This window comes from Carcharhinus amblyrhynchos, chromosome 22, assembly GCF_965287045.1.
Source record: "Carcharhinus amblyrhynchos chromosome 22, sCarAmb.v2.hapA, whole genome shotgun sequence".
Taxonomy (NCBI): Eukaryota; Metazoa; Chordata; class Chondrichthyes; order Carcharhiniformes; family Carcharhinidae; genus Carcharhinus; species Carcharhinus amblyrhynchos.
The window spans coordinates 16,517,895-16,544,307 of record NC_137345.1 but is presented as its reverse complement, the minus strand read 5'-3'; the positions used below and the strand labels follow the sequence as shown (position 1 = coordinate 16,544,307).

The following is a 26,413-nucleotide window of genomic DNA, read 5'->3' as shown; positions in this document are numbered from 1 at the left end:
AAGTATGTAGGGATATGGGGGTAGGACCAGGGTGGGATTGTGGTCGGTGCAGACTCGATGGGCCAAATGGCCTCTTTCTGCACTGTAGGGTTTCTATGAATGGATTTCTATACTTTCCTTGGGTTTAGGACATCCCAGAGGTTGCCCAAATTAAGTTATAGCCTTCACAGTATCCAACGTTCTATTTTTTTCTCCCCAATCAGCCATTAAAATTTATTGTTCAGCATATTGGGGTTGTCACTAGATGTTTCAGACTATTCAAAATTTAGGGGTTAAACTGGTCTTGGGCACTAACACAAAACAGGTACATGCAAATGGAAAAGAAAATGAAAAATAGGGAGTTGGCAGTATCCAAGATGGCTGTCACCATTGAGTTTCCAAAAGTATTTTAGAAATTGTCATATAAAAATTAAATGTAGAATATCACTTGATTAATTTCATCTGATATTTGTATTTAATAGCTAACTATGCTAGATTTTAAATAACAGAATATACTTGTCATTCACAAGTTCTTAGTAAATGGTTAAGCTTCTTATATGTCATTTGTGGACACAACTTTCCCCTTCTTTTACCATGTAAAGTCTATTGTAATATTTTCAAATATAATTGAACTGAAGAAACGTGCTATGGTGATCTGCTCCTATGTTCCTGCTATCGCCACTGTAAAACTGGTTTGTAGAGCTGTGTTTTCCCCCTTCTTAGATATACATTTTTTCTTGTACTCACCTTTCTATACCAGACAAAACCAGGGAATCACCGTAAGAGAATTGTAGGCAAAAATGTATATTCTGTTGCAGTCTATAGGACAAGTGTATTACACTGCTGTTTATCCTGCTAGTTCCACTTTTATCTTGATGATTCAATGCCAGATCATTGAGAGTAAGTACACTTCCTGGAGTTCAATGGCTGTGTATGGAATTATTTAGAAATAATATCCTCCTAAAATTTCACATGGATTTTGAATTGCTAAATGTAACCCAATTATAAATCATAATAATTCATTCTACTGTCTGTGAAAATGTATACAATTAGGCCCTAAACTTCAATATACCATCTTCTGAAAGGTATAGTAAATACTGGTGAAATCTTATTAAAATCAAATATTATTTGTTCCAGCTCCATAGCAAATATTTTGTTAATGTGCATGTGTTTTATCTGACATATTGCATTTGACACATGATGATCTAAATCTGTAGAAATGTATCAGATTAGATTTCACCTTTTTTAAAAGTACAAAGTAAAACTGGTTTTGTCAATTAAAAAGGCATCAAGTGATACAGTATGGTTATGGTCTTAGAATGTACCATGCCTGGAATTTAGTGAACATGCAGCAGTAGTTTTCACTGTTTGGCGACAGTTGTTCAGCTAGATCAAATCGCATACTTCACATTTAGTTCTGTTCATTTAAATAGAGGCATAAGCAATTGTGCTCAGCACTGCTGCACAAATTCAGACCAAATGAAACTAATTTTGGATAATACCCTCTCTTCTGTGCCATGCTTCACTGATTTATAATAAATACCTTATTATAGAGCCAGTAGAAGGAATGTTTCTCAGTCGTCTCCCACTTATCGGTTTCCTAATAACCTTAGCTGATATTGAAGCCAGGTTAATCTTGGTGTCAATCCGAACAATCCCTTCCCATCCCATCAGTTACAAGACAGGTGATCTGCCTCTGGTGTAGAACTGATGTCTGCAGCCCACCAATAACAAGCAAACAAACTCAGCAGAGATCGTTGCCATCAAACACATGGATAATCAACATTTTCGTTACTAGTCATTGAAATTGCTTTGACGGATTACAAAGTTGCCTTTAAACTTAGATTTTCCAACCCATGTCACAGAGATTTTGATTTGAAGGCTGAATCAAACCCTACAAAGTACCAATTCACAGGGCTCATCTATTCCCATTTGACACAACAACTAGCTTTTTGTAAGCCCATTCTGTGTTTCTACATTTGCAAACAAAAATCCTGGCCCCTCGCTCCCCACATCACTCTGCACAATTGCTGACCAAGTCCAATTGTTGCACCTGCTGCAAGTCATATGCTGAAATCTGCCCAGAAAATGACAGTGTGTTGTTTCCAGTGAGAAAAGTGGCATGGTTCTCTCGAGAAAAAACTGGCTGGTTTGTCTGCAGATCTTAGTGTGCGGGTGGGAGCTCAACATGCCAACAAAACCCAGCTGTACTGTGATTAGGATGCCCTTTAAATCTCCCCCCATTCCCTTCAACCCACCATAGATGTCTCATGAGCTCCCCTCTCTCCCTGACTGAAGCCTGCACTCAACCCACCTTGCCAATCAGATCAGAGCCTGCACTCGATGCTGCTACCCATTGGACCCTTCCCTCCCACCTCCGATCATTAGTCCCTCTCCAACGGCCATCACTGGCATCCCCAGCTCCCACATCTACTCTGACCCACCTTCACATAAATATCTCCCACCCCTCCTTCCCTATGAAGTTTCCACTGGGGTCTGTCCCTGGCACTGCCATTTGGCACTGACAAATTAGTGCCAGGGCACTGCGTGGCCATGTCCCTCTCCAATAGAGATGGTTAATTATATCTAAATCTATTTACATTCATGTAAATCAACAGTCACCAGCAAGATCGGAAATCATGATTTCCAGATCATGAGCCCTACTGGCATTCCTGCAGTCAGTGGGAATGGGCCCAAGATTGCTCCCAAAGCAATTGCATTTGGCTTCATAGTTTGGTTTGGAATTGCTGTGGATGTTGGTTATAATGCATTAGGTTTGATAAAGCAGGTTAACTGTAATTCTTTATTAACTACTAGATCTATTTACAAATATACAGTCCAAGACAGGGCTATCTCCACTAAGGTCTGCTGCACATGGTTCCATCCACAACACAATGAGCCCCTAGGTGTGGCTCATATCATTATGTGGGTGGTGCTGTATTCAATCCCACATTAACCCAATACATGCCATACTCTCATACTATAGGAATTATAACAAAATCAGAAATTCTTGCCAATAATATTCAGTTAGATTCGATCATTTTGGGTTACGGCAGTGCCAATAGGCAAGAGGCTAGGAGCAGCATAGGGGTAAAAGTAGGAATGGAAGCAAAATTGTAGCAGAATGACCATATGAACTCCAAGCTAGGAATGACTGTCAGTATCAGAGGCAAGGGAAGATAATGCTGGCATGAACTCTAGGGAGGGTTGACTGTGTTCTTCCAGAATTGTAATTCATGTTTGTTTGTGAACTGTGTGAGGATCTAGAGGAATATAAAGTGGCTGTTAACTGAATATGGAAGGACTTATGTACAAAAGGAGAATAGGAGGAGGTGGTGGGCTGGATTGTAACTGACTCAAACTCATTCGTTTGCAGAGTTAGAACTGAACCCAGTGTCTGAACTGTGTTAACAGTTGGAGAAGTGTGACTCTGAAAGTAACTTTTGGGGAAGTGATCGTCTGGTTGATCTTTTAAAAATCCAAAGACCACTTGCTATTCCTAATTTTCTTATGAATTCTGAAATAATTTAAAATCAACCAGAATGCAACATTGTTATTAAATATTTGTTAGAATGGTTTACAATCCTGACTAAAATGACCAGAAAGTTTGAATATTTTATTCACTATTCAGTAAATTTTGTCTAAAGAGCTTTTGGTCCACAGCCCCTTAGGTCACAGCACCTTGGGAGCCTATCCAAATATTTTGTTATGCAAAAGCAAAATAAGCAATCCCTAAAATATGAAATAAAAACAATGTTGGCAATACTCAGCAGGTCAGGCAGGACTTGTGGACAGAGAATTTTCAGTAGTTTGATAAATTGAACAAATTTACACTCACTTTAGATATTTAAAAAAAATCTGCATTACTGTAGATTCCATTGTATTTGGAAAGTTTTTTGAAGGGTAACAAGAGGTTTCATAGCATTAAACCAAACAGAATTGTGGCTTGGCAAGAAACAAAAGAGGTGTGAATGACAGGATCCTGAAGAGCTACTGCCCTAAAGCAACCTTTGCCATTTAATCGCTTCTGCCCTACTATCCATCACAGACCCTCCCTTTGGTTTTTCTTCACAGCCTTCACCATTTCACATCTATTTCTAACATTTCCTCATCACCACAACTGTGATAAAGGTTCAAGACCTGGCACATGAAATCTATGGCTGGAAGTTTTCTGGTTGTTCACGCTCTGCCACTGCTGCAAGCAAGGACAGAGAATTTGGAGTTCAGCCAAATCTGCATCCACTGCAGTGGTACCAGAAAATCCCACTGGTGTGAATGGCTGGAAAATTCTGGTCTCTCTCTTCACAGGTGCTGCCTGACCTGAGTGTTGCCAACATTGTTTTTATTTCATGTTTTCGGGATCGCCTATTTTGCATGATAAAATATTTGGATAGGCACCCAAGGGGCTGTGGACCAAAAGCTGGCAGTCAGAATTAGGCTGGATAATCCTTTTTAGGCTGGAACAGACATGGACCAAAGGGTCTCCTTAAGTGCTGTAAATCTGTCTCACATCCAAACACTCATGCATGCTCCTGGGCTGTGCAGATTTGTTAGAAAAATATTCTTGTATATTGATGTTTATTGTGAGAATAATAAAGAAGATTTCCAATCAAATAAAGTTGGGATGTTTGTTTTCAATGACTTGGCACAGAAAGAGGCAACAATTTAGCAGCAGACTGCAAAGATTATAATCTAAACATTGTAGTGGAGCAGTGTAAGACCACCATAATGCATATATAAATTAAGAAACAAATTGCGTACAAAGGAGCGGCCACTGTCAAAATCAAGACACACTAATTCACAACGCTCACATAACCAACTATAATCTCATTCTGCAGTTTAGGAAACAGTTATGAACTGGTTAAATATTAGTTTCGGGGCCTGCAGTGTTCACCAAATCAGACTTTACCACTTCATTCCATGTATCCACTATTCTCTCATTTTCTCCCCCTCGATACATCTAGACCAGTAAAGGTTCTTATCAATATTGCTCAGATGTTAATTCTTGATATAGTACAATCTCTTTGTGTTACAGATATTAGTATTAATATGAGCATGCCACTGATAGACTTTTAATATTTTTAATTTAACAACCACAGCTCTAGCAATTTAAATACAGGTTGAAAATGGCAGAAAGCTTAATTTCGCCACCATTTTGAAAACATCCTAGTGTGCAGATCAAGGCAATGAACAAAACATAGACAGCTCAGTAAATATCAATGGTTCACTCTTTTTGACTATGTTATTATACTCACTGATACTTGTGTTCCAAAACATTGGAGTGGCACTGAGCATACACAATACATAACTGACTTTGCCTGGAACTCTATGCCACATCATGACACCTATTTGAATGAGTTTCACAGAGCTTGCAACTAAATCAAAAATAATTCAACTCCTTCATATTAATATTTTCAATTAATGACTCTGCTGACACAAACTACATATTTGTCAATTTTATGCCATTAGTGCTTGATTAACAGCAGCTTTGTGATACAAAATATGCTCAGTAGGAACTGGGGTGATCTTACTCCAAACCCATTTCACACATCTAGATGCCTTACCAGAGAGGCATGTTTTCATCTCATCAATATGGGGTTTGTTTTAAAGTGAAAATCAACTGAAAGCAAATAGGAGTTATCAGGGATTTAGGGACTCATGATCAGGCAAAGATCCTTGGATTTAGTAATATTAAAAAGACCAGTCATTTTATAACTTTTTTTTCCAAAATAATCAATTTTTGATGCATTTTAAGTTTAAGAGTAATATGTCAACTTAGGGGCTTACCCAGGAATATTCATTTAACCAAAATATGCCCATTTTCTTTGCTGGAATAATTTGCTCAACACTTGCAAGCACAATAGAAATATACAATTTCATATTTAGGGAGTTAAGACAGATAATAGCGGAGGATATCGCTGTGATGCCTCTTTTGTGCAAATGCATTGGACATCGAATCATTGTGTTCCATGGTCTGGTCTAAGCAACCAGCGTCAGGTACTGGGGAATTTTTAATTTTCCATCTGCCAGGCAGTTTACAATTACCCATTAGCTTCACAGATGATTAAAAACAGGGATTTTTGTGTTGGGTCTTTCATGAAGTGTTCATTTATGACTTGTGAATTCAGTTTTGTTTTCCAAGCTTCATTATAGCTTAAGTCAAATTGCCAAAGGTTAAGCATATGGGTCCAAAAGTACTTGCAAACTAGAGTAATTTTGAGGTATGTTGTTGAACAATAACATTTTTGGGCATAAATTGCAACGGAGAATTGAAGTAATGCATGTTCATTTAGAGTCCGACCATTAAGTGCCTCAGACAAATCCTGTTGTCCAAATGGGTAAAAGTGGTTGTATAATGCAGCCAAATCTGTAATTATCATTAAAAGAACCAGTAAAAATCTTGGATTGTTCCAGAATATCATACTACACAATGGAATTTAATTTACTTAGTCCTCAATCATCAAGATATTCTTGCCAATCTCTTTGCTGTCTCTCGCTGCTTCCAGCTCCAAACCTGTGGACTCCAGCAGGGTCATCATCCTTCTCTGCATTTCCCTTCAGAATGTAAGCAACACCTTTGCCATCCATGAGCTTGTTGTGGATGATCACATTGATATCTTGGTCCTGCCAGGGCATGGCTCAGGGGTGATGACAGCGGACAAGGAGACTATTTGGCCCATTGAGTCTGCACTGACTCTTCAACAGACTACTTTTATCCAGGCCTTATCCCCGTAACTTGATGTATTTACCCTGCTAATCCCCCAAGTAATGCATCTTGGACACTACGGGGCAATTTTAGCACAGCCAATCCACCTAACCTGAACATTTGGACTGTGGAAGGGAACCCATACAGACAGCCACCCAAGGCCGAAATTGAACCTAGATTCCTGGAACTGAGGCAATCGTGCTAACCACTGTACCACCCAACTTAAGGAAGCTTCCCCATCTGGCTATACTTCCCATTGCTTGCTCTATTTAAAATCACCGTGGGAGTGGTGGAACAATCATCTCAGAGTCACACTTTGGCACCCAACTTCCATGGCTGTATCTCATTTAAGCAACTTACCCTGTTCTGGCCCTCAACACTTTTCAAATTCTTGTTCTTTACTGCCCAAGTACCACACAAAGTTTTTGAGCAAGACATCATCTTGTTCGGCCTTTGTACAGGGTGATCTCTCATCCTTTGATTTCAGCTTCCATTTCAACTTTTTCAATCTCACTCTTGTCCTTCTCTTCTCAAATCTCTCCCCTCTTATTCAGTTGTCCAGCTACCCCTTTAACCTTGCAATCTCACATAATTTTGCTACTTCCAGGTAAATTTGACTGATGAAGCAATATCATTTTCTTTGCTCACTATCCCCTTCTCCCATCAGAATCCTGAAAATCTCTCCCTCAAGTTACTTACCATGGAGCTTTAAAATGCCCAACTATCGTGGGGTGGCACAGTAGCACAGTGCTTATCAGTGCTGCTGCTTCACAGCTCCAGGGACCTGGGTTCGATTCCCGGCTCAGGTCACTGTCTGTGTTGCACAGTCTCCTCGTGTCTGCATGGGTTTCCTCCGGGTACTCTGGTTTCCTCCCACAGTCCAAAGATGTGCTGGTTAGGTCGATTGGCCATGCTAAAAAATTGCCCCCTAGTGTCTTGAGATGCTCAGGTCAGAGGGATTAGCGGGTAAAATATGTAGGGATATGGGGGTAGGGCCTGGATGAGATTGTGTTCGGTGCAGATTTGATGGGCCAAAGGGCCTCCTTCTGCACTGTAGGGTTCTATGATTCTATGATCTGGCCTTTTGTCCAACAATTCATCATGACATTTCCGTCACTACTTTTTTGCTGAACCATGCTTTCTCCAGTACCCCTCTTGCCCTTGGCCCCATTAAGACCATCTCTCACCTTTATTCCCTCAAATCCACATGGTGCAGATTTGAAATTTGCAGACAACTAATTTAACCTCCTTTGCGGGATCTGGTTCAACAGGAAAACATTATTGGGTCCACGATTGAAAGGTGATCTAGCAATGCAAAGATGTTCCCTAGTTTCTCTTCTCCATCATAGAAGTGTTTTCTTAAACCATGTTCCCTCTGATGTGACATGAACATTTTTTTTTTAAAAAGTGTAGCAAAGATTGAGATCATCCATTAAGTTGTCACTGCCACTTCAGGTGAGCCCACCAGGCTAAAACATCTCCTAATATTACTTAATTTCTTGTCATGAACTGTAGATTCTATCCCATCTCCTGCTTTGCCCTTCCTTAGAGCTTCTTTTTACCACAGGACCCATCTCCTGAATGTAACAAAATTGTTGACCACCTGTCTTCCCTTCTTGTGTTCCATGTTACTTGTGATTGTTAAGTTACCCATTTGCTAGTATATTCCCTTTATCCACTTCAAATCTGCCATCATCCTTCGCCTCAAAAAAATAAAACATTTGATATCTCCATCCTAGCAAATCACTGAAAGTGCTGTTGCCTCCCCAAAATCAGTGCCCACATTTCCTGCAATCCAAGGTTTGAATTCCACCAATTAGATGTCTAGCCCTGCTACCCTACTAAAATGGCCCTTGAGGTTACAAATGACAAACTGTGACTATGATCATGGTAAACTATCCCTCCACATTATTCAGCTTATCTGCAGCTTTTGACAGTTGACCACACAAGCCTTTGCCAATGCCCAGTTCGTTCATCTATTGAATCATAATAGACTTTTTGGACCTTCTAGTGTCTCTGATTGTTGGACTAAGTGTGACATCGAATTTCAGATTAGTGGGAGTTTCCTTCAACTTTGGAAGACTGACTATTGTCTTTTGTCCCCACCATTAACCTCAATTGCCTGGGCAATGATTCTACCCTTGACAATTGCCTAAGCTTTGGCCAAGCCTTTTACAGCCTTGGTGTTGTTTTTGACCAGGGAGGAGCTTCTGACTATGCCTGTTCCATCACAAAGGCTGCCTAGTGCAATCTATATAACATCCATTAACCCTGGCCCTGCCTCAGTTTAGCTGCTGTTAAAAATCCTCATTCATGCCTCTCTTGGTTCTAGACTTCTTCACCATTTTTCTGGCCAGCCTCTTTCACGTCATTCAGGTTTGTTAACCTACAGTGGCTCATGGTCTGACAATGCCTCAGTTTCAAAACTCTCATCCTCATTTTCAAATGCCTCCATGGTCCCACCTCTCCCCATTCTGCAGATGTGCAAGATTTTGGTGTTCCTCCAATTCTGGACCCTTGCACTTCATCACTGGTGGCTATGCTTTGAACCGTGTTGACTTAAGGTTCTGCTGCACTTCTCTCTTCTCCTTTAGAGGTACTCCCGCCATTTGGACCAAGCTTTTCATTATTTGCACTAATATCCTGCTATGGACCAGTGTCAAAAAATATTTTCAGTGGAATTGGTCTCAGTAAGTGCCTTAGGATAGTTTGCTGTGTTCAAGTCACTATACAAATACTATGTATAGTAAATCAATCTCCCCCCAGTGCTAAACAGACCTTCATGGAATACAATCCCTAAAAACTGGGGTGAAATAGTATAAAAGTAGAAGGAGAAATATGGAGTACAGAAAACCCACATGCAAAACAATGTATTTCTGAAAATGGAGCTTTTTTAGTGCTGTGAATCGGATTCAGTTTTGTACAACTGGAAACATTCCGAAGTCAGATGTGATACACAGCATTAATCTTTGCTGCATCAGTTTTACATTCTTTTTTCTCTACTAGCTCTCATGCGCTTTCTAAATTATGTCACCATTGTCCAGACCTGGGTAGTTTTATGCAGTCATCATCCCAGTGTTAAGAAAACAAAAGGTGGTTTTAAGAAATTTATAATTATGCCAGACAAAGGTGTATGTGTAGGTGTCATTGGTTAAGTTCCAATAGTGTTTCTACCGTGCTTAAAGGGGGCTACAGAGTGAAGAATAAATAAAAGGCATAATTATACAGATGTTGCTTGGAACTGGAGGCCCTTTTAAGAGAAAGTTTAGCTGGATATATTACTGTTGGAGACTTGGCACTGGGGAATGAACAGCTCTCACCTCTGCCTGGAGGAACAGGTCAGAAATAGGGAATTACAAAGATGCAAGCTTCTTAAGGAACAAGTTACAGTCCAGATAACCAGGGAATTAGGACAGAAACACTATCTAAGATGACAGGAGTTAAGGGAACAGAGACTAAGGTATTATTCAGAAGAATTCAAGGAGGAGTAAACAAAATATTCAGAGTTAAAAAAACAATTGTAGTAAATGGATTTAAAGTCGGACAGCAGACTTCAAAGAGTCAGGGAAAGGTTTGATGCCATTTTAATACTTTCTGGAGGGATTCAGTGTTAAAAATGGAGTGGAAGGTTTGTTTAAACAGTGTATTTTGGAAACACTGGCCTGGATTTTGAAATTCAAACCACAAGGGAAAGCATTATGAATGAGAGAAGATTTTAAAAGCATACTTCACGTGGCAATCAATCAATCGGGATGGGTTCAGAGCAGAAATCAACAGACACCAGCTTGGGTTCAGAGCAGAATGAGTTTGGTGTTTTTCACCTCAGCCAAAGGGACTGCGTGTGTTAATGAGACCATTTTAGCTTAAGATATAACTTAAGGCCTAAACACTCTTTTTAGGTGAAGCATGCTTCATGTGCACCTCAACCAATCTGGTCTTTTCCATTTGCTGTTCCCAATACAGTCTATTCTACATTGGAGACCCTAAACACAGACTGGGGGATTGCTTTGCAGAACACCTTTGGTCTGTCCATAAGAGAACTCAGACCTTCCTGTTGCCATTTTAACATACCAACTACACTCATGTCCACATGTCCGTCCATGGCCTGACGCAATGTTCCAGTAAAGCCCAACACAAACTAGAGGAACAGCATTTCATTACAGCCTCCTGGACTTATCAAGTTCAACAACTTCACATTGTGAACTCTCTTCCATCTTCACCCCTTTTTTATTTATATCAATTTATTTTCATTTTTTCCATTGATTCATTTTTCCATCTTTTTTTAAAAAAATCCTGCTTTCCATCGTTTTCTCTTACCACCATCTCCCCTCCGCCCATCCCATTTATTACCTGTTCCAGACTGTCCTTGTCCCACTGCTTAACTTTGTCCTGCCATTAACACAGTCTGATCTCTTAATGAGTCACAATCAGCACCTTTCTTAACCATGATCACTACCATTTACATTTCCTTTGTCTTTCTCCACGGCATCTTTGTCAATCTCTCCCAATAGTGTCCATCTATTGCTGGGCCCTCTATTCAGCCCCTACTGCTCCACTATCCTCTTCACAACAGTATACATCCCATTCTATTTCCAGTTTTCTTTAGCTTTGACGAAGAGTCAGAGACATTTGAGATCAGAGAAGAAGTGACATTTGTTACAGCTCCATATTCTGCAGCAGAAAAAAGTGCAAGTTCTTCTGTTCCACTCTACATGTTTTCACATGGTTGTTAAATGAAATGCAGCTCTGTTCTCTCCAAAGATGCTGTCAAACTTGCTGAGATTTTCCAACATTTTCTGTTCTTGCTGTACCCTAAATGTACATTGTAACCCACATTAATCTTAAATTAAGGGGGCAGGGGGAAGTAAAGGAGCATTGTATAATAATCCAATCTTTCATGTTTAATAAAAGTCCTTTTCCTTGCTGGATTTAAAGCTCTGCAACTCTGTTCCTCTATATTTTATATTAAAAAGATAGATATCATCTTTTAAGCCAGGGTTCCTTTTTGGAATCATCCCATCCAGTTATAACATCAACTAGGATCATAACATCAGTTACAACTCAGTTAAAACTGGCGTTATTTACAATTTAAAGATTTATTTCAACCTCAATCTTTACTGAAACTTAACTGAATGTTTACAGCCACGATAAGCATATAAAAGGCAATTAGCAAGTTCTAACACCAGATATCCATATTTTGCCAGCATGCATTTCATACAAATATAATTCAATATAATGGCCCTACAATGTAGCACAATGTGTGTAAAATACACATTTTATAGTTGTCACATTTTTCAGTCTGACCTGGAAAAGAATTGCATAAATTCTCAAGTATAAATCATGCAATCTGATCTGCTACCTTTTGTTTCCTTGTGGCTAAACCTCAAATGGAAATTCATGGCTATTCTTCCTTTTTTCACATGCATTGAAAATTATATAAAAGTAACACTTTTATAATTTAGGTGCCTTTTAAATGATCAATGAAATTGAAATTAAAGCATGGAAAAAACCTATGTGAGGAATAAAAGTAGCTACCAAAAGCTGTCCACTCCAAGGCTGTCAGCCATTTTATCAATTATAGGATTGATAGAATCTAGAATTAATCTGTAAATATCCTTAAAAGAACTAAACATTAAACAAAAAAAAAGTACTTCAGATGCCAGAAATCAGAAATTAAAAATCAAAGTCCTGGAAATACAGACAGGCAGTATCCAGTCAGCATTTATCAGAAGATAAATAGATAACTCCAATGCAAGTCAGACAGATTGTGCTTCACATTCTATCCTACACCAAATCATGTTCACCCGCCATACACATCTTCATTGTTCTACATTTGACTCCCAGTCCCACAATGCCTTAAAATTTAAAATTCTTATACGGAGGTTCAATTCTCTCAATAATCCTGTTGCATTATCTTTTCCTCTGTATCGTGTCCTGGAATATTTCTCTACATTATAAAAAAGCTACTGTGTGAATATTTGTTGTCGAATCCATTGAAATCTAGTTACCAAACTAGTAAACTGACAAAAGAAATGTTTTAATATCTGATCACAATAGTAGCACAGCTTGAAGAATATCTGTTATGTACAGATGCATAACCAGTAACATGTTATCAAAGCAATTAATTGATTTAAACTCCCAGCAATAAAATGTTTTATAAATAGCAATTAACTTAGTATATCATTGTTGCCACTGTATGAAACTTTAACCAATCTTCTCACATGCCTATACAATCAATGTTCTGCAACTCTCATGGTGGTTGGTAAAATTTAGGTTGGGATTTAAAAAAAAATGCTGTTTACCTAATTTCAAAACAAACTGCAATAAGCTTGATGCAATATTGCAGTTCTCTTCCATGTGGCACGAAGCTGAAGTAGACTCTTCCAGGAATCGATTGGGACACTATCCTTAAATGATGCAGCACTGCAACTTCTATAGTGGCACAAAGATGACAGTGTGATTGCATCTTAAAATTATTGCCTTACTGGCAATGAATTGTTATTTTTGTGACCATAGTTGTAAGTTCACTAAAATTGAATAATTAATAGGCAGATAGCTATGAACAATACAGCATTATAGGGAAAACCAGGGTAATGGACTAGTATCTTCAAGGAGCCAGCATAGGTAAGACAGGCCAAATTCCCTCCTTCAGTGTTGTAAGATTCTATGATTCTAAAGTCTGCAATAATATACCACAACATGTTGCAAAAACAGTTTAAAGAGGAAGTTAACAAAGATGTGCGTGGAAGTGCTAGCTATACTCATTTCAGTCATTTCCTATTTATCATGAGTTGACAAAATGAAAGGAGAAATCTACTCAATAGTACAAAAACCATTTACAAATTGACGTTCTTCTCCTCCATTTTTATCCATGGTTATTTTCTCCAAAATAGTTTTGAAGATAAAAAAGAATGGTGAAATAACATGCATCTCTAAGCTGGCTTACTGCATTGTACTGCTGTTGGTGCAGGAACTACATATAGCGTATCTATATTTTTGGAAACTACAGGATTGTTTAGGGCAGCCAACAACTGTTCTCCAAATTTATAAGGCTCTCAAATTCCAGAAAACAGCTCTCTCAAGTCCAGTCTCTAAAATCTTATTGAAACTGAGAACTTATTTATAAATGCTCCCACTAAGCTTAGTTTGTACAGTTTAGGAGTTATTCAATTTGGAGGTTTTTCAAATAATCAATAGATTTGATAAACAACATACAGGCAAGCTATTTCCTTTGGTGAGATAATTCAGAACAAAGGGGAACAATCTAAAAATTCAAGCTAGCCTCTTCCCCCAGAGTGGTGAGAATGTGGAACACAGTGCCACAGGGGATGGTTGAAGTAAATAACATAAGGAGAAATGTGAGAGAATTTGCTCTGAAACTTGTAATTAAAATGTGTATGATGAGATGGGGTTAAAATGTGAGATGTGATGAGACCAGCAGGATTAATCAAATCAATGTATGTTACCTAATGTAATTAGCTATGCAATGATTGTTGTTCAGTTATTCAACTCAATGTGATTATGGCTGAAAGGAAAGAGTAAAGTAAATATGTTCTCTTTACTATTCGGTCTAAGCCAGTTAAGCCATGACTGTTGGAGAGACAGGGGAGCAATACAGGGACAACATGATGGACTATGGAGAAATGGGGAGGGATTGATCATAGCACCCACATCATTACTAACTGTACTAACACACGGGGTTGACCACTGTGCAAGAGGAGAGGTAGCCAGGAAAATTAAAAGAGAAGGATTTTGATCACCATACTTGCAAAATTCAATTGACTATATATTGGGCCACTGTGAGGTGTGTGCCCAAAATAACATTAGGAAGAGTATTACTGTTCCAATAGGGCACATACCAATTCCCGAAGGACCATTTAAACACCTATGCATGGACTATGTGGATATGGGAAAGGTGGTAAGAGGGAAAAGATACATGTTAGTGATTATTGACAGATTCAGTAGATGGGTAGAAGCAACGCCATCCAAAGATCTGGAATGGTTATTAACTTCCTGTCAAAAGAAATTATCCCAAGATTTGGCATACCTATGCAATTAAGTTCGGACAATGGATCTGCTTTTATCGGAAGGGCACAGAGAGACTCTCTCGGCACTCCGAATAAAGCAGAAGTTTGGGTGTGTATATCATCCTCAATCTCAAGGAATGGTGGAAAGAGCAAACGGGACCCTTAAGGCTAAAATAAGTAAGATTTGCAGTGAAACAGGGAAAAATTGGATTGATGCCTTGCCACTAGCACTAATGCAATACAGAAGTCAAGAAAATAGAATCACGCATTTGAGCCCACATGAGATGATGACAGGAGGAGTAATGCCAGTACCAAAGATTAGAGGATCGGGGGGCCCTACGCTAGAATGCTTAGATCAGGATACAAGAGAGTATATACGACAATTAACTGTTATACATAGAACTATATTTGAACAGGAAAAAGCCAAGGAGGAGAAGAGTCCGGCAGCGGAACACCAGATCAAACCTGGGAGATCGAGTATACATCAGAAAGTTTTGGGGGCGCTGGAACGAACCCAGAAGAGAAGGACTGTTTGAAGTCAAAGTGTCCCCCATGGCTTTGCAAGTAGAAGGCAGCACATTGTGGTATCATTTAAATCACTGCACTAGAACAGCACCTGAAATAAGGGAGTGTGAGGAGACTGAGAATACCGACCACCAGGAAAGGGATAGCAGTAAGGAAGAGGGAGAACCACAAGGGGAGGGCCCTAGGAGACAAGAGCAGGATCAAGCTAGGGAGGAGAGAGGGGAAAATGGTGAAAACGATTCTATGCCTGAGCTGGTTGATGATACAGATGTCCAGCCTGAGCTCGTTAGTCAAGGCACAAAAGGGGGGAGAGGAAAGGTCAGGGGTCTCTTTCCCCACCTGGGATTTGGAAACCATCTCCCTCCAGGACTCTCTTGACTCATAACAAGGAAGGACAGGGTACAAAAGACGCAGGGCCGCGGGTTAGAGAACGTAGAACAACATTGAGGCTGGAGGTGCAGGGGCTTTTGAGTATAGCATCAGAGAAAGGGAGAAGCAAAATACATAAGGAAAATAATAACGGTCACTGGTCAAAGCATATAAAACATAAGAGATCAGTGAATGTGGATACTATTTGGGAAAAGGCCCAAAGAAACAAATGGTGGAAATGGACTGAATATACAGATCAGAAGAATAATGATGGGAAAGAGTGCGTAGTATGCGCATCAGAAAAGCCTCGTACCCAAGTAATTGACATACCATGGGGATCAGGGGAGTGCAGGGCTTGGGAGCGAAACTGGAGGAAGGAAAACTGCAAAGGAACACATGCAACATATTCACGCACCTACACCATAGGCAATCAGACAATTACTGTCCCCATGATAAACTGTTCAGGGACCTCCCGTATTGACCGCTGTAGTGGGAAAATGTTGGTGTGCCAATACCATTGCATTTTATATGCGGGGGTGGGGAAGGATACATACAACCTGGCCCCCAGATGCCCAAAAATAGCAATGGATGAATCCCCGAGAGAATGGAGGATAGAACCGGACTTGCAGGTTCAAGATTGTTATTGGAGAGAGGACAGTAAGGGAATCAAGTTAGGGGAATACACAGGAAGATGTGAACGGATATGGGATGTAACTGATATTCGCAGCCTGTATATTCCACAAAAAGGGGGTACCCCACCTCCCCCACGAGTACTGGATCTGCAAACAAACCAGTTAGCTGATCTCTGGTGGTTGTGCGGCCCCAAAAAGGGACTAATGGCACGACTGCCACCAAATTGGGCAGGACTATGTGCTCAAGTCATGCTAGCACAGAGTACTGTCATATTGCCAGTAAAAAATAAAATAGAACCCCGGAAGATAAAAAGGTCATACACCCCTAGCCCTGAGGTAAAATTAGATGCGATTGGGCAGCCCCGAGGCATTCCCAATGAGTTTGAAGCCAGAAACGAGATAGCTGCTGGGTTTGAATCCATTCTAATTTGGGTTACCCCCAACAAGAACACCGAATGGATTAATTATATTTACTATAATCAGCAAAGGTTTATTAATTATACAAATGATGCCCTCACCGCACTAGGTGAACAACTCGATGCAACCAGTAGAATGGCCTGGCAAAACCGACAGGCACTAGACTGGCTATTGGCAGAAAAAGGAGGCGTGTGTGTTATGTTTGGGGACCAGTGCTGTACGTTCATCCCCAATAATACTGATTCAGAGGTGTAATTTACCCAGGCTATGACCAAACTACAAAACCTTAGGAAGGAAGTGCAAGAAAATGCTGGGTTTGGACACAAAGTATGGAGCTGACTAGACAGCATGTTGGGAAGATGGGGAGCCTGGTTCGCTAAAGCAGGAGTTATAGTAGTTATGACGATAATCATCATGGGACTAATATTTTGCTGTTTTCTGCCTGCTCTAAAATCTCTCCTTACTAGACTAACAGTGCGACAGGTGGTGACACAAGTAACTCATAAGAACATAAGAACATAAGAAATAGGAGCAGGAGTAGGCCATCTAGCCCTTCGAGCCTGCCCCGCCATTCAATAAGATCATGGCTGATCTGTCGTGGCTCAGTTCCACCTTCCCGCCCTCTCCCCATAACCCTTAATCCCCTCTCTTATCAAAAACCCATCAACCCGCGTCTTAAAAATATTTAGCGAGGCAGCCTCCACCACTTCAACAGGCAGAGAATTCCAGAGATTCACCACCCTTTGAGTGAAGAAGTTCCTCCTCAACTCCGTTCTAAACCGCCCCCCCTTTATCTTGAGGCTGTGCCCCCTAGTCCTACTGTCTTTTTTGAGCAGGAAGAGTCTCTCCACCTCTATCCTATCCATTCCATTCAACATCTTATACGTCTCAATGAGATCTCACCTCATTCTTCTAAACTCCAACGAGTACAAGCCTAGTTTATTCAGCCTCTCCTCATAGCTCAACCCCCTCAACTCCGGTATCAGCCTAGTAAACCTCCTCTGCACTCCCTCCAAGGCCAAAATATCTTTGCGCAGGTGCGGCACCCAAAACTGCACACAGTACTCCAGCTGCGGCCTCACCAATGCCCTATACAGCTGCAGCAAGACCTCCCTACTTTTATATTCAATCCCCCTCGCTATGAAGGCCAGCATCCCATTCGCCTTCCTGACCACCTGCTGCACCTGCAAGCTGGGTTTTTGCGACTCATGCACAAGGACCCCGAGGTCCCTCTGCACTGTCGCCTGCTGCAGTTTTTCGCCCCGTAAGTAATAGTCCTTCCTACCATTATTCCTACCAAAGTGGACCACCTCACACTTGCCAACATTAAATTCCATTTGCCATTTCCTGGCCCATTCGCCCAGCCTATCTAGATCCTTCTGCAGACTCTCCACACCCTCCGCACAATTTGCCGTTCCCCCAATCTTGGTGTCATCAGCACCAATCTCCCAAAAAAGAAATGAAGGATTGGGGAAGTGTCAAGCTGCCCCCGCTGAATGGACTCACAATAACCTTGATCGAAACGGAAACTCATCATTCTGTGAAATAGCAGCATAACTGTGGGGGGGGGGGGGGCAGCGTTTACGGAAGCAACAACACCTTACCGATGCCCACTGAGGCCGGGAAACTTAGTCTGTACACAGTGATCAGTCTTTTTCCCTTCCCTAGACAAGAGTGGGAAGGTTTTTGGCTGATAACTGTTAGCGGCAGGTAATCTGGGGGAGCAACCTAACAATCAGGACTTTGATAGACAGTCCATGATAAAGTTAGAATAGGGACATTGATCCCTGACCAAAATATTTGGCTCCCCCACATTGCTTGTAAATATGACAGGAATACGTGTATGTGAAGAGGATTAAACAAAGCAACTACCTGAGTTAGCATTTGGGAACTAAGATGAGACTAGAAGGTAGCCTCAAAGGGGGGACATGTGAGAGAATTTGCTCTGAAACTTGTAATTAAAATGTGTACAATGAGATGGGGTTAAAATGTGAGATGTGATGAGACCAGCATGATTAATCAAATCAATGTATGTTACCAAATGTAATTAGCTATGCAATGATTGTTGTTCAGTTATTCAACTCAATGTGATTATGGCTGAAAGGAAAGAGTAAAGTAAATATGTTCTCTTTACTATTCAGTCTAAGCCAGTTAAGCCATGATTATTGCACAAGCAGAACGGTCTGGGTGACTAAAAAGATCAACCTTGAGTGTAAGATAAGGATCTCAGGGTATGGAGTTGTAGTGTGCATAAAAAGACTAAGTGAACAGTTCGTCGGAATGTTCCGGACATCCCGGCTTTATTGTCTTGTGTTGGAGAATAAAGTCTACTGCTTGGAGGATTACGACTCAGACTCTGTTTCAATCGGATGAAATCAGTTGTCGTCTTGGGGAACCACGACAGAAACTAGACAAACATTGAAGGAGAAGATAATAGATGGTTACAATGGTAAATTTGGTGAGAAAATATGGAATCAGGCTCAAATGGGGCATAAACACCAGCTTGGACCGGTTGGGCTAGATGACCTGTTTTTACTGAGTACCTAGGTAACACCATATTTGCCTTCTATAGAAAAGCAATACTGAATTGTCAAAAATGATTAATATATTACAAATTGACTACAACATTGTACTAACTTAACAGCAAAAAAAGGACAGAAAATTTCTGTTGCAAACTTTTGTTATGTAGAAAAAAGAACTAGCTGCAAAAGCCATCCATATTTTCATAGAAATTCTAGAATCCCCACAGTGCAGAAGAGATCACTTGGTCCATCGAGTCTGCACCGACACTCCAAAACAGCATCTTACCCAGGCCCATCCTATCCATGTAACCCCACAAATTTACCAGGGCTAATCCATTTAACCTACATATCTTGGGACACTAAGAGGTAATTTAGCACGGTCAATCCACCTAACTTGCACATCTTTGCATAGAGAGGAAGCCAGAATACCCAGAAGAAACAACACAACACACGGGGAAAATGTGCATACTACACACACACACACACACACACACACACACACACACACACACACACACACACACACACACACACACACACACACACACACACACACACACACACACACACACAGGAACTGTGAGGCAGCAGTGCTAACCACTGTTCCACTCTTGTTTTATCATGAACAAATAAAAAATAATTATATTAACTTGCAAGTAGACTATATTTTGAAACAAGAAAAAAAAATAATGACTGTTTACAGTAGACCTGCTAATTTTGTTAAGAAATGTGTGATGTGAGCTGGTATCAATATTGTTACTAACTTGACCCTAATTTTGGATTGCTAACGTAAGCACTTGTACAAGATGATAGCACAATAAATAGGTGTACATTATTATAGCAGATACCCAGTCAAGGAAAAAGGGAAAACTTAATCCAATAACTAATTAAAATGGTGTAGCATAGTATTGTTCAATGATATATTAGGTGCCAGCCTCAATGTTCCTTGATATCCATCTTCATTGTCAAAAGGTCTATCTTGTGGTCTCAGAGTGCACTCACTCAGACCACAATCTTCATTTTTTCAGGAGGTCCATCTTCCTTCTGTAATAATGGTGGAGTGATGTTGGATATTATTTCAATCTAGCATCCAGACACAATGACATACGACGAGCCTTTCAGGCCTGCCCTGCCACAGAGCAATACATGAAACACCCAGGTGCATAATTAATAGGTTGGGGCCAGAAGATTCCCGCTGCAGCGGGAAACACTCCCATGCTTCCAACCATTGCCACACCACTTCTCAGATTGGGAGAATTCCAACCACAGTATTGAGCTATGGGTTCCAATCCACTGGAAATTAGACTTAGATAGGATCATATATATAATGGATTTGTACCTACAGAAGAAATGTTCACCCTACATGAACCCAGTTCCCGGAAGTGAAAGGTCAATATCTGACCCATTGTACAACATGATTCCATTTAAAATTCTAAAATTGGAAATCCTTTTGCAAAATCATATGTGAATAGTCACATTCTTTGAGCATATTCCAAACAAGTGAAGAAATGCCAATCCACTGCAATTAACCTTTTTTCCATTTTGCTTCCTGATAATGAAGCATATCAGACATTGAACAGGATTCTCTGATTGCATCCATACCCAACCATGCCATCAAGAACAGAGAATTTGATGCTCAACCAAAACTCCATTCACTGTAGCGTCATTAGAGAACCCCAACTGCAAAGGAGGTTGGAGGTTTTCAAATATACCAGGATAAGAGCAGATTAGGACTCATAATATGATGATATCAAACAGAAATCTGGTAATATTCAGATTTCAGAAGGCAAAATGGGAAATTATTGAAATGAAAGCTTTCATGATGACTCCTTAGTCCCAAAATCAAAATTATGCTACATTGGTTTGCATGGTCTCTAGTATCATCCTGCATAAATGAGACTATATGCACTTTGTATAAAATAATCCAATAGAAATAATGTGGAGGTGCTGACATTGGACAGGGTTAAGCACAGTAAGAAGTCTCACAACACCAGGTTGGACTTGTGCCAAGTTCCATACACACGAGGACGGCCTTACCTGGGATCTTGGGTTCATATCACACTATCTGCAATCCCCACAACTTGCCTGGGCTTGCAAAATCTCACTAACTGTCCTGGCTGGAGACAATTCACACCTTTTTAACCTGTACTTAACCCTCTCTCCACTTCACATTGTCTGTACCTGTAAAGACTTGCAATCCAACCATTATCTTGTAATTGATTGTCTGTCTATATATACCCTGTTTGTGAACTAAATCCTCCACGCACCTTGAAAGGGCAGCACTCCGAAAGCTCATGCTACCAAATAAACCTGATGGGCTTTAACCTGGTGTTGTGAGACTTCTTACTGTACCAATAGAAATAAACAAAGATCAGCTATATTAAACAGTTGCATTTTATGCAATCATAAATGCTTAAAGTACTTATAATCTGATTAGAAAGAGGTAGTCGGGGTTTTGCATCAAAAGACAATATTGCAACCTGTAAAAATTAACACTCTAAAAACATTGAGGTGGACAAAAAAGTTAAGCTTATATCAAAAAAGGTAACTGTCAATAAAAATCAGGGAGACTTGGCAGGAATAATTACCTTAAACTGGGCTATTTTTGTCAAACAGCTAAAATGCAAGTCTTGAAACAAATTAACTTCCTGTCCTACTTAACCCTGCAGTGGGGTAAAATTGTTGTTTTAATAACTGTTATCTGAGCTACAGTCGCCAAATGGGTTGTTGTGGTACTGCACAACTAGTGCCAATATATGGTTGGAATCATCTGGGAACCAGGAATATTCAGAGATAATACAGCCATTAAATATTCTGTTAAAATTAAATACATATTTTACAGCTCACTGTAAAATTGCATGAGCAGTCTACCACAAACTAATGGATCAAGCACCCAATACGTTTATGGGAAAACGATCATAATTCAAGCTCTACTCTATTAAAATTGAATTCATGTGCTTCAAAGATCAAGTGCTACAATTTCATTTGTCTTTACACCAGCATGTCAGTATGACCAATCCTCCTTGCAGTTTTCACTATATTTCCTTTGATAAAAAAGAATTCTGTGAAACCTGTGATTGAGATGTTTACTTTGGTTGTTTTAAACACCAATGTCATAACTGATTTGCAGGAAAATGACAGCAGACAATAAAACTGGCTTATTTAATTTTTTTAAACAATCCTTAAGATGCACAGCACGTCACTACCAAATTTAAAAGATTAATGCTAGCCAATCGTGCATTGGTAGGCTGCATTATTGTTTCTAAAATTTTAAGAAGTGGGCAACACCAAGTTGAAATTAAATGAATGTAACATTAAAGCTGTCAAATAACCTTGGTGCACATTAATTATTCCTGACAGTAGTATACAAAGTTGAATTATTACTTCAGTGATTGAAGAACAGAATTATAGACTGTAATAAATATTCATTTACAATTTATAAAAGGTATTCATTAATATTCTATCCTCATTAACTTTGTGTAAACATTAACAATTCTATTATAATTTTTAACCATGCTTCCTAATTTTTCCAAAATGTTAATTTTCATTTAAACTACAATTTTCAAACATAGCATGGACTTATACTTTGCGTTTGCACCCATTTCCTAGTTTATAAATATTTTGCAGTGTAAGGAAGAGAATTCCACAAGCAATAAAAATGTTAATTATCCTTGCCTATTCTTCTGTCACTAAATGAATCCCTGTTGCTTGACCTTTATGGCTGCTGTTCATTTTGTATTAAATAGATAAGAATAAAATGTTTTACCTTTCAAAGAACACTTGGAATATAAAAATGGGAAGGTGTTCTGATATTACAGGACATGGTGGCACTCTCAAGAGTGTGCTTTAAAACGTAAGCCTCTCTGCACCAAATGTTCCAAGTTATAACACTCAAACAGCAACTCTTAAATGAATGAAGTGTGCAGGTGTAAGCAAGGCCCACTCCATCTATTCAAGAAGGAAATCTTCAACATTTTTGTTCTCACAAACATGATGCATTCTATGAAGAAGGGTGTGGTCAGAGTTTACAGGCAAACTCAGTTCCTGTCAAGGACAGGCTGATTGACAAAAACAGCACCTCAAATTTAGCACAGTGGATGTACTGTTTGAACCATATATGCTACAAAAGAAAATGCAATTTACCTACTGCTAAACTAAATATTTTTGTTAAGGTGACCCACTTCAATCTTCTCTTTCGAATAAACCTGAGGAAGTGTCAGCCAAAATATCTCAATACAACAAGAGCACTGACACGGCATAACAACTACTTAACTTGAAACTTTTGATCCAGTAATGATAGGAATAACAAATAACTTTTCAAATTATTTCTAAATCTGAATCAAGCACGGTTTAGACAATTTTGATGGCCTCTTTTAGAGAAGAGGAATAACAGGATGTTGTGACAAGCATCCCCTGAAAGAATATATAAAAAAAAATCAATATCACAAATCTATAGGCCAGTTTTATGTTCACTGTTCAAATAAAAGAAGCTTCGAAGTCTGATCAAAAGCAGTTGATTTTAAAAAGCAGAAAGAACAGCCAAAATCTAAACCTGAAAAAAGTCCAAATGCTTGTGACCACCAATTCTTAAAACATGAGTAAGATCGTTCGGTCCCCATTTTTTGGGCAAATGGTGAACATCTACCTTGGACTCTCAGTAAATTTTATCTGCTATGGAAAACACATTAGGTTCATGGAGTAGCAATAAGAAAAGTTTACCAACATTAAAATATCCAGAATAGTGAACTTGCAAAACGTGTAGTAATGCTTGAATCGATTTTACACAGACTACTTAAATAAATGGCAGTTGCTAACTTCATTGTTAAAGCATAATTTTGTTTCTGAAATTGAGAGTTGAAATGTCATTTATTTTACAAAAGGTACACGGCTTATACTCAGAAGTCTCAAATATTCCTTAAAGTATCATTTATTTTAACCTTCTTTGGATATTTAAATAGATTAGTGACTAGTCACAATGACCATTTTCTTGGCACAAAAATGTTGTTAAAACACATTAGAAATGCAGAAGTAAGCAGCTTCAGGACTGCTGCTGTGATATTGGGGGAATTGAAGAGTGGAAGCCCACACAGCAAGGCAAACAAAAAAAATCATTATTAAAAAGGCAAAAAAATTACAATATATTATCCATGAAGGCAAGTGTTTTTCTAGGCATTAAGAGTAGTATCTGTTTCACTATGAGATCAAAGTTTACACGGGATACAGGGACTGCAATTCATAATGTGCTGCTAAGCTTACTAATTATTACTGTCTAATTACTTATTAACTAGGGGTGGTCCCATTGTTACTTTTAAGTTAGAAGATATACAATAAATTTAATTTGGAGAAAGGACTACGGAAAATTAAACAAATTTCATTTAGTTGTAAGCAATCTTCTTGATTAGGTTTAGAAAAGCACATAACATTTTCTTGAAATTTTGCATTGCTTTTGTAAAAAAATTAAAATTACATTTGACAGCCAATATTATTTACTTGTAAATGTTCAAGTGGCCTGCTAAAAGTTAAATAATTCATATGAAAAACAAAATACAAGATTAATGTGCAAGTGTGGGAGGCAGTGAAAGCGATCAGTATTTTAATCAAATTGCCAACCCTTCAAATAGTTTCTGTAAAATTTAATTATTAATGAAGCTCCATACATATTTTTAACATCAACCATGGCTCAGATGGTTGCAGTCTTGCCCAAGTCAAAAGGTTGTGGGCTTAAGTCCCACTCAAGAGACTTGAGCACAAAGGTTGAGGCCATGGTGCAGTGTCGGAGATGCAAACATTTTGATAAGACATTAAAAAGACTTCTGTCTGCTTCTTCAAAAAAGCCTAAAAATCCTATTGCATTATTTTGAACAGCAGAGGATTTGTCCTGTGAAATTATGGTCAATATTTTAATCATGCAAGAATGTTTAGTTAGTTACTATCACACTGCTGTTTGTGGGAGTTGCTCAGTGCAAATTGGGTGCCACATTTCCTACATTACAAGTCATAGTATTCCACTGGCTTTAAAAGTACATGGGATAACCCTCATGGAAGTCACAAAATAAATGTACGTTTTTTACATACGCTGCGAAGCAAACTATTTCTCAGCTTATTAATTTGACACATTTAATTCTATGTGAAGTTAAATTATATTACTATATGTTCATTAGAAAGTTAATTGTAACCATTGGACATTGCAGCTTTTAAAATACAACAAATGATTGACAAAATATTTGGAGTAGATTCTTGTATTACAGATAAGTTGATTTGCCACACAAATGAAGAAAGCATCAAATTGAATTTCAAAAATTTGGCTTTTTCATTGTGTAATTTTATAACATACTGGTTAAAGCAGACCAATTTCTGGTGTCCTTTCTGTAGCCAGTTACTGTCAAGGAGTTGTGGTTCCCATCTTTCTTTCAATATTAATAACAATTTACTAAATATAAAGATATAAAAAAAAATGGACTTGCTGACTTCAGACAATACAGCACTTAATTTCATTTATCAATAAAGTTACCTTTTCTAAGATCTTGTTCTGAGGTTTCCCGAAGAATGAAGTCTTAGCAGTAAAGAAACAGTCTTCCAATTCTTCATCGAGGCTGCAATATCCACTGCTCATACTGATATTCCACGTCACCCAATGACTTAATTTGGTGGTCAAAAATCATTAGAATATCCTACAGGATTTAGTGCACTATTTAACAAACCCGAGAGCGTCGAACACAGGACCACTGTACCGTGATTTCCCAATGCAGACAGGAGTTGCCTTGCATAAGGCAGGAAAAGGGCATCATACAACACATACAGGCAGTCTTCACTATTCCTGGATTAGCTGCAGCTGTTTGCTTTTACTTCAGTTGCTGTTAATGTTTAACAACTTAATCCTCTATGCTTTTACGACTTCACCTCTGTCACCAAATTACTGTATTTACACATGGGCTGTGTATCTATCTTTCATTGCCATATAGAAAGTCACTGCTGGCAGCCGGTTCAACACGGTGTAGTTGACAGCCTAGCTGTGGAGCTGTTGGCTGCTGTTCTGCACACCATCTGTGGCTAATCAGCTATCTGCATGCATACACGAGCAAAGTGAGGTCAGCTCCTTCCTGCCTTCTACTTCTATGTGTTTCAACAAAGCAAAGCCACTTCCTGCTTATGATTTAAGTTCACACATACATGTCGATTTATTACAGCCATTTTAAGTGACCTGAAAATCTCAATGCATATGACATTGCATTTGTA

The 26,413-nt window shown here is 39.1% G+C and overlaps 1 protein-coding gene across 2 annotated transcripts in view; it reads right to left on the bottom strand.

Annotated features, from left to right (window-relative positions):
* Window positions 1–26,413, bottom strand: part of rassf5 (Ras association domain family member 5) — a 130,281-nt gene that overhangs the window by 49,135 nt on the left and 54,733 nt on the right. Inside the window, exon 1 of one of the 2 annotated variants that reach the window (XM_080209973.1) lies at window positions 25,689–26,209. The exons of the other annotated variant lie outside the window; for it this stretch is intronic. Within the exon in view, the coding sequence (XP_080066099.1) occupies window positions 25,689–25,790 (102 nt within the window). The 5' untranslated portion in view covers window positions 25,791–26,209. Of the gene's footprint in view, window positions 1–25,688; window positions 26,210–26,413 lie in introns of those variants that run through there. 2 annotated transcript variants of the gene reach the window in all.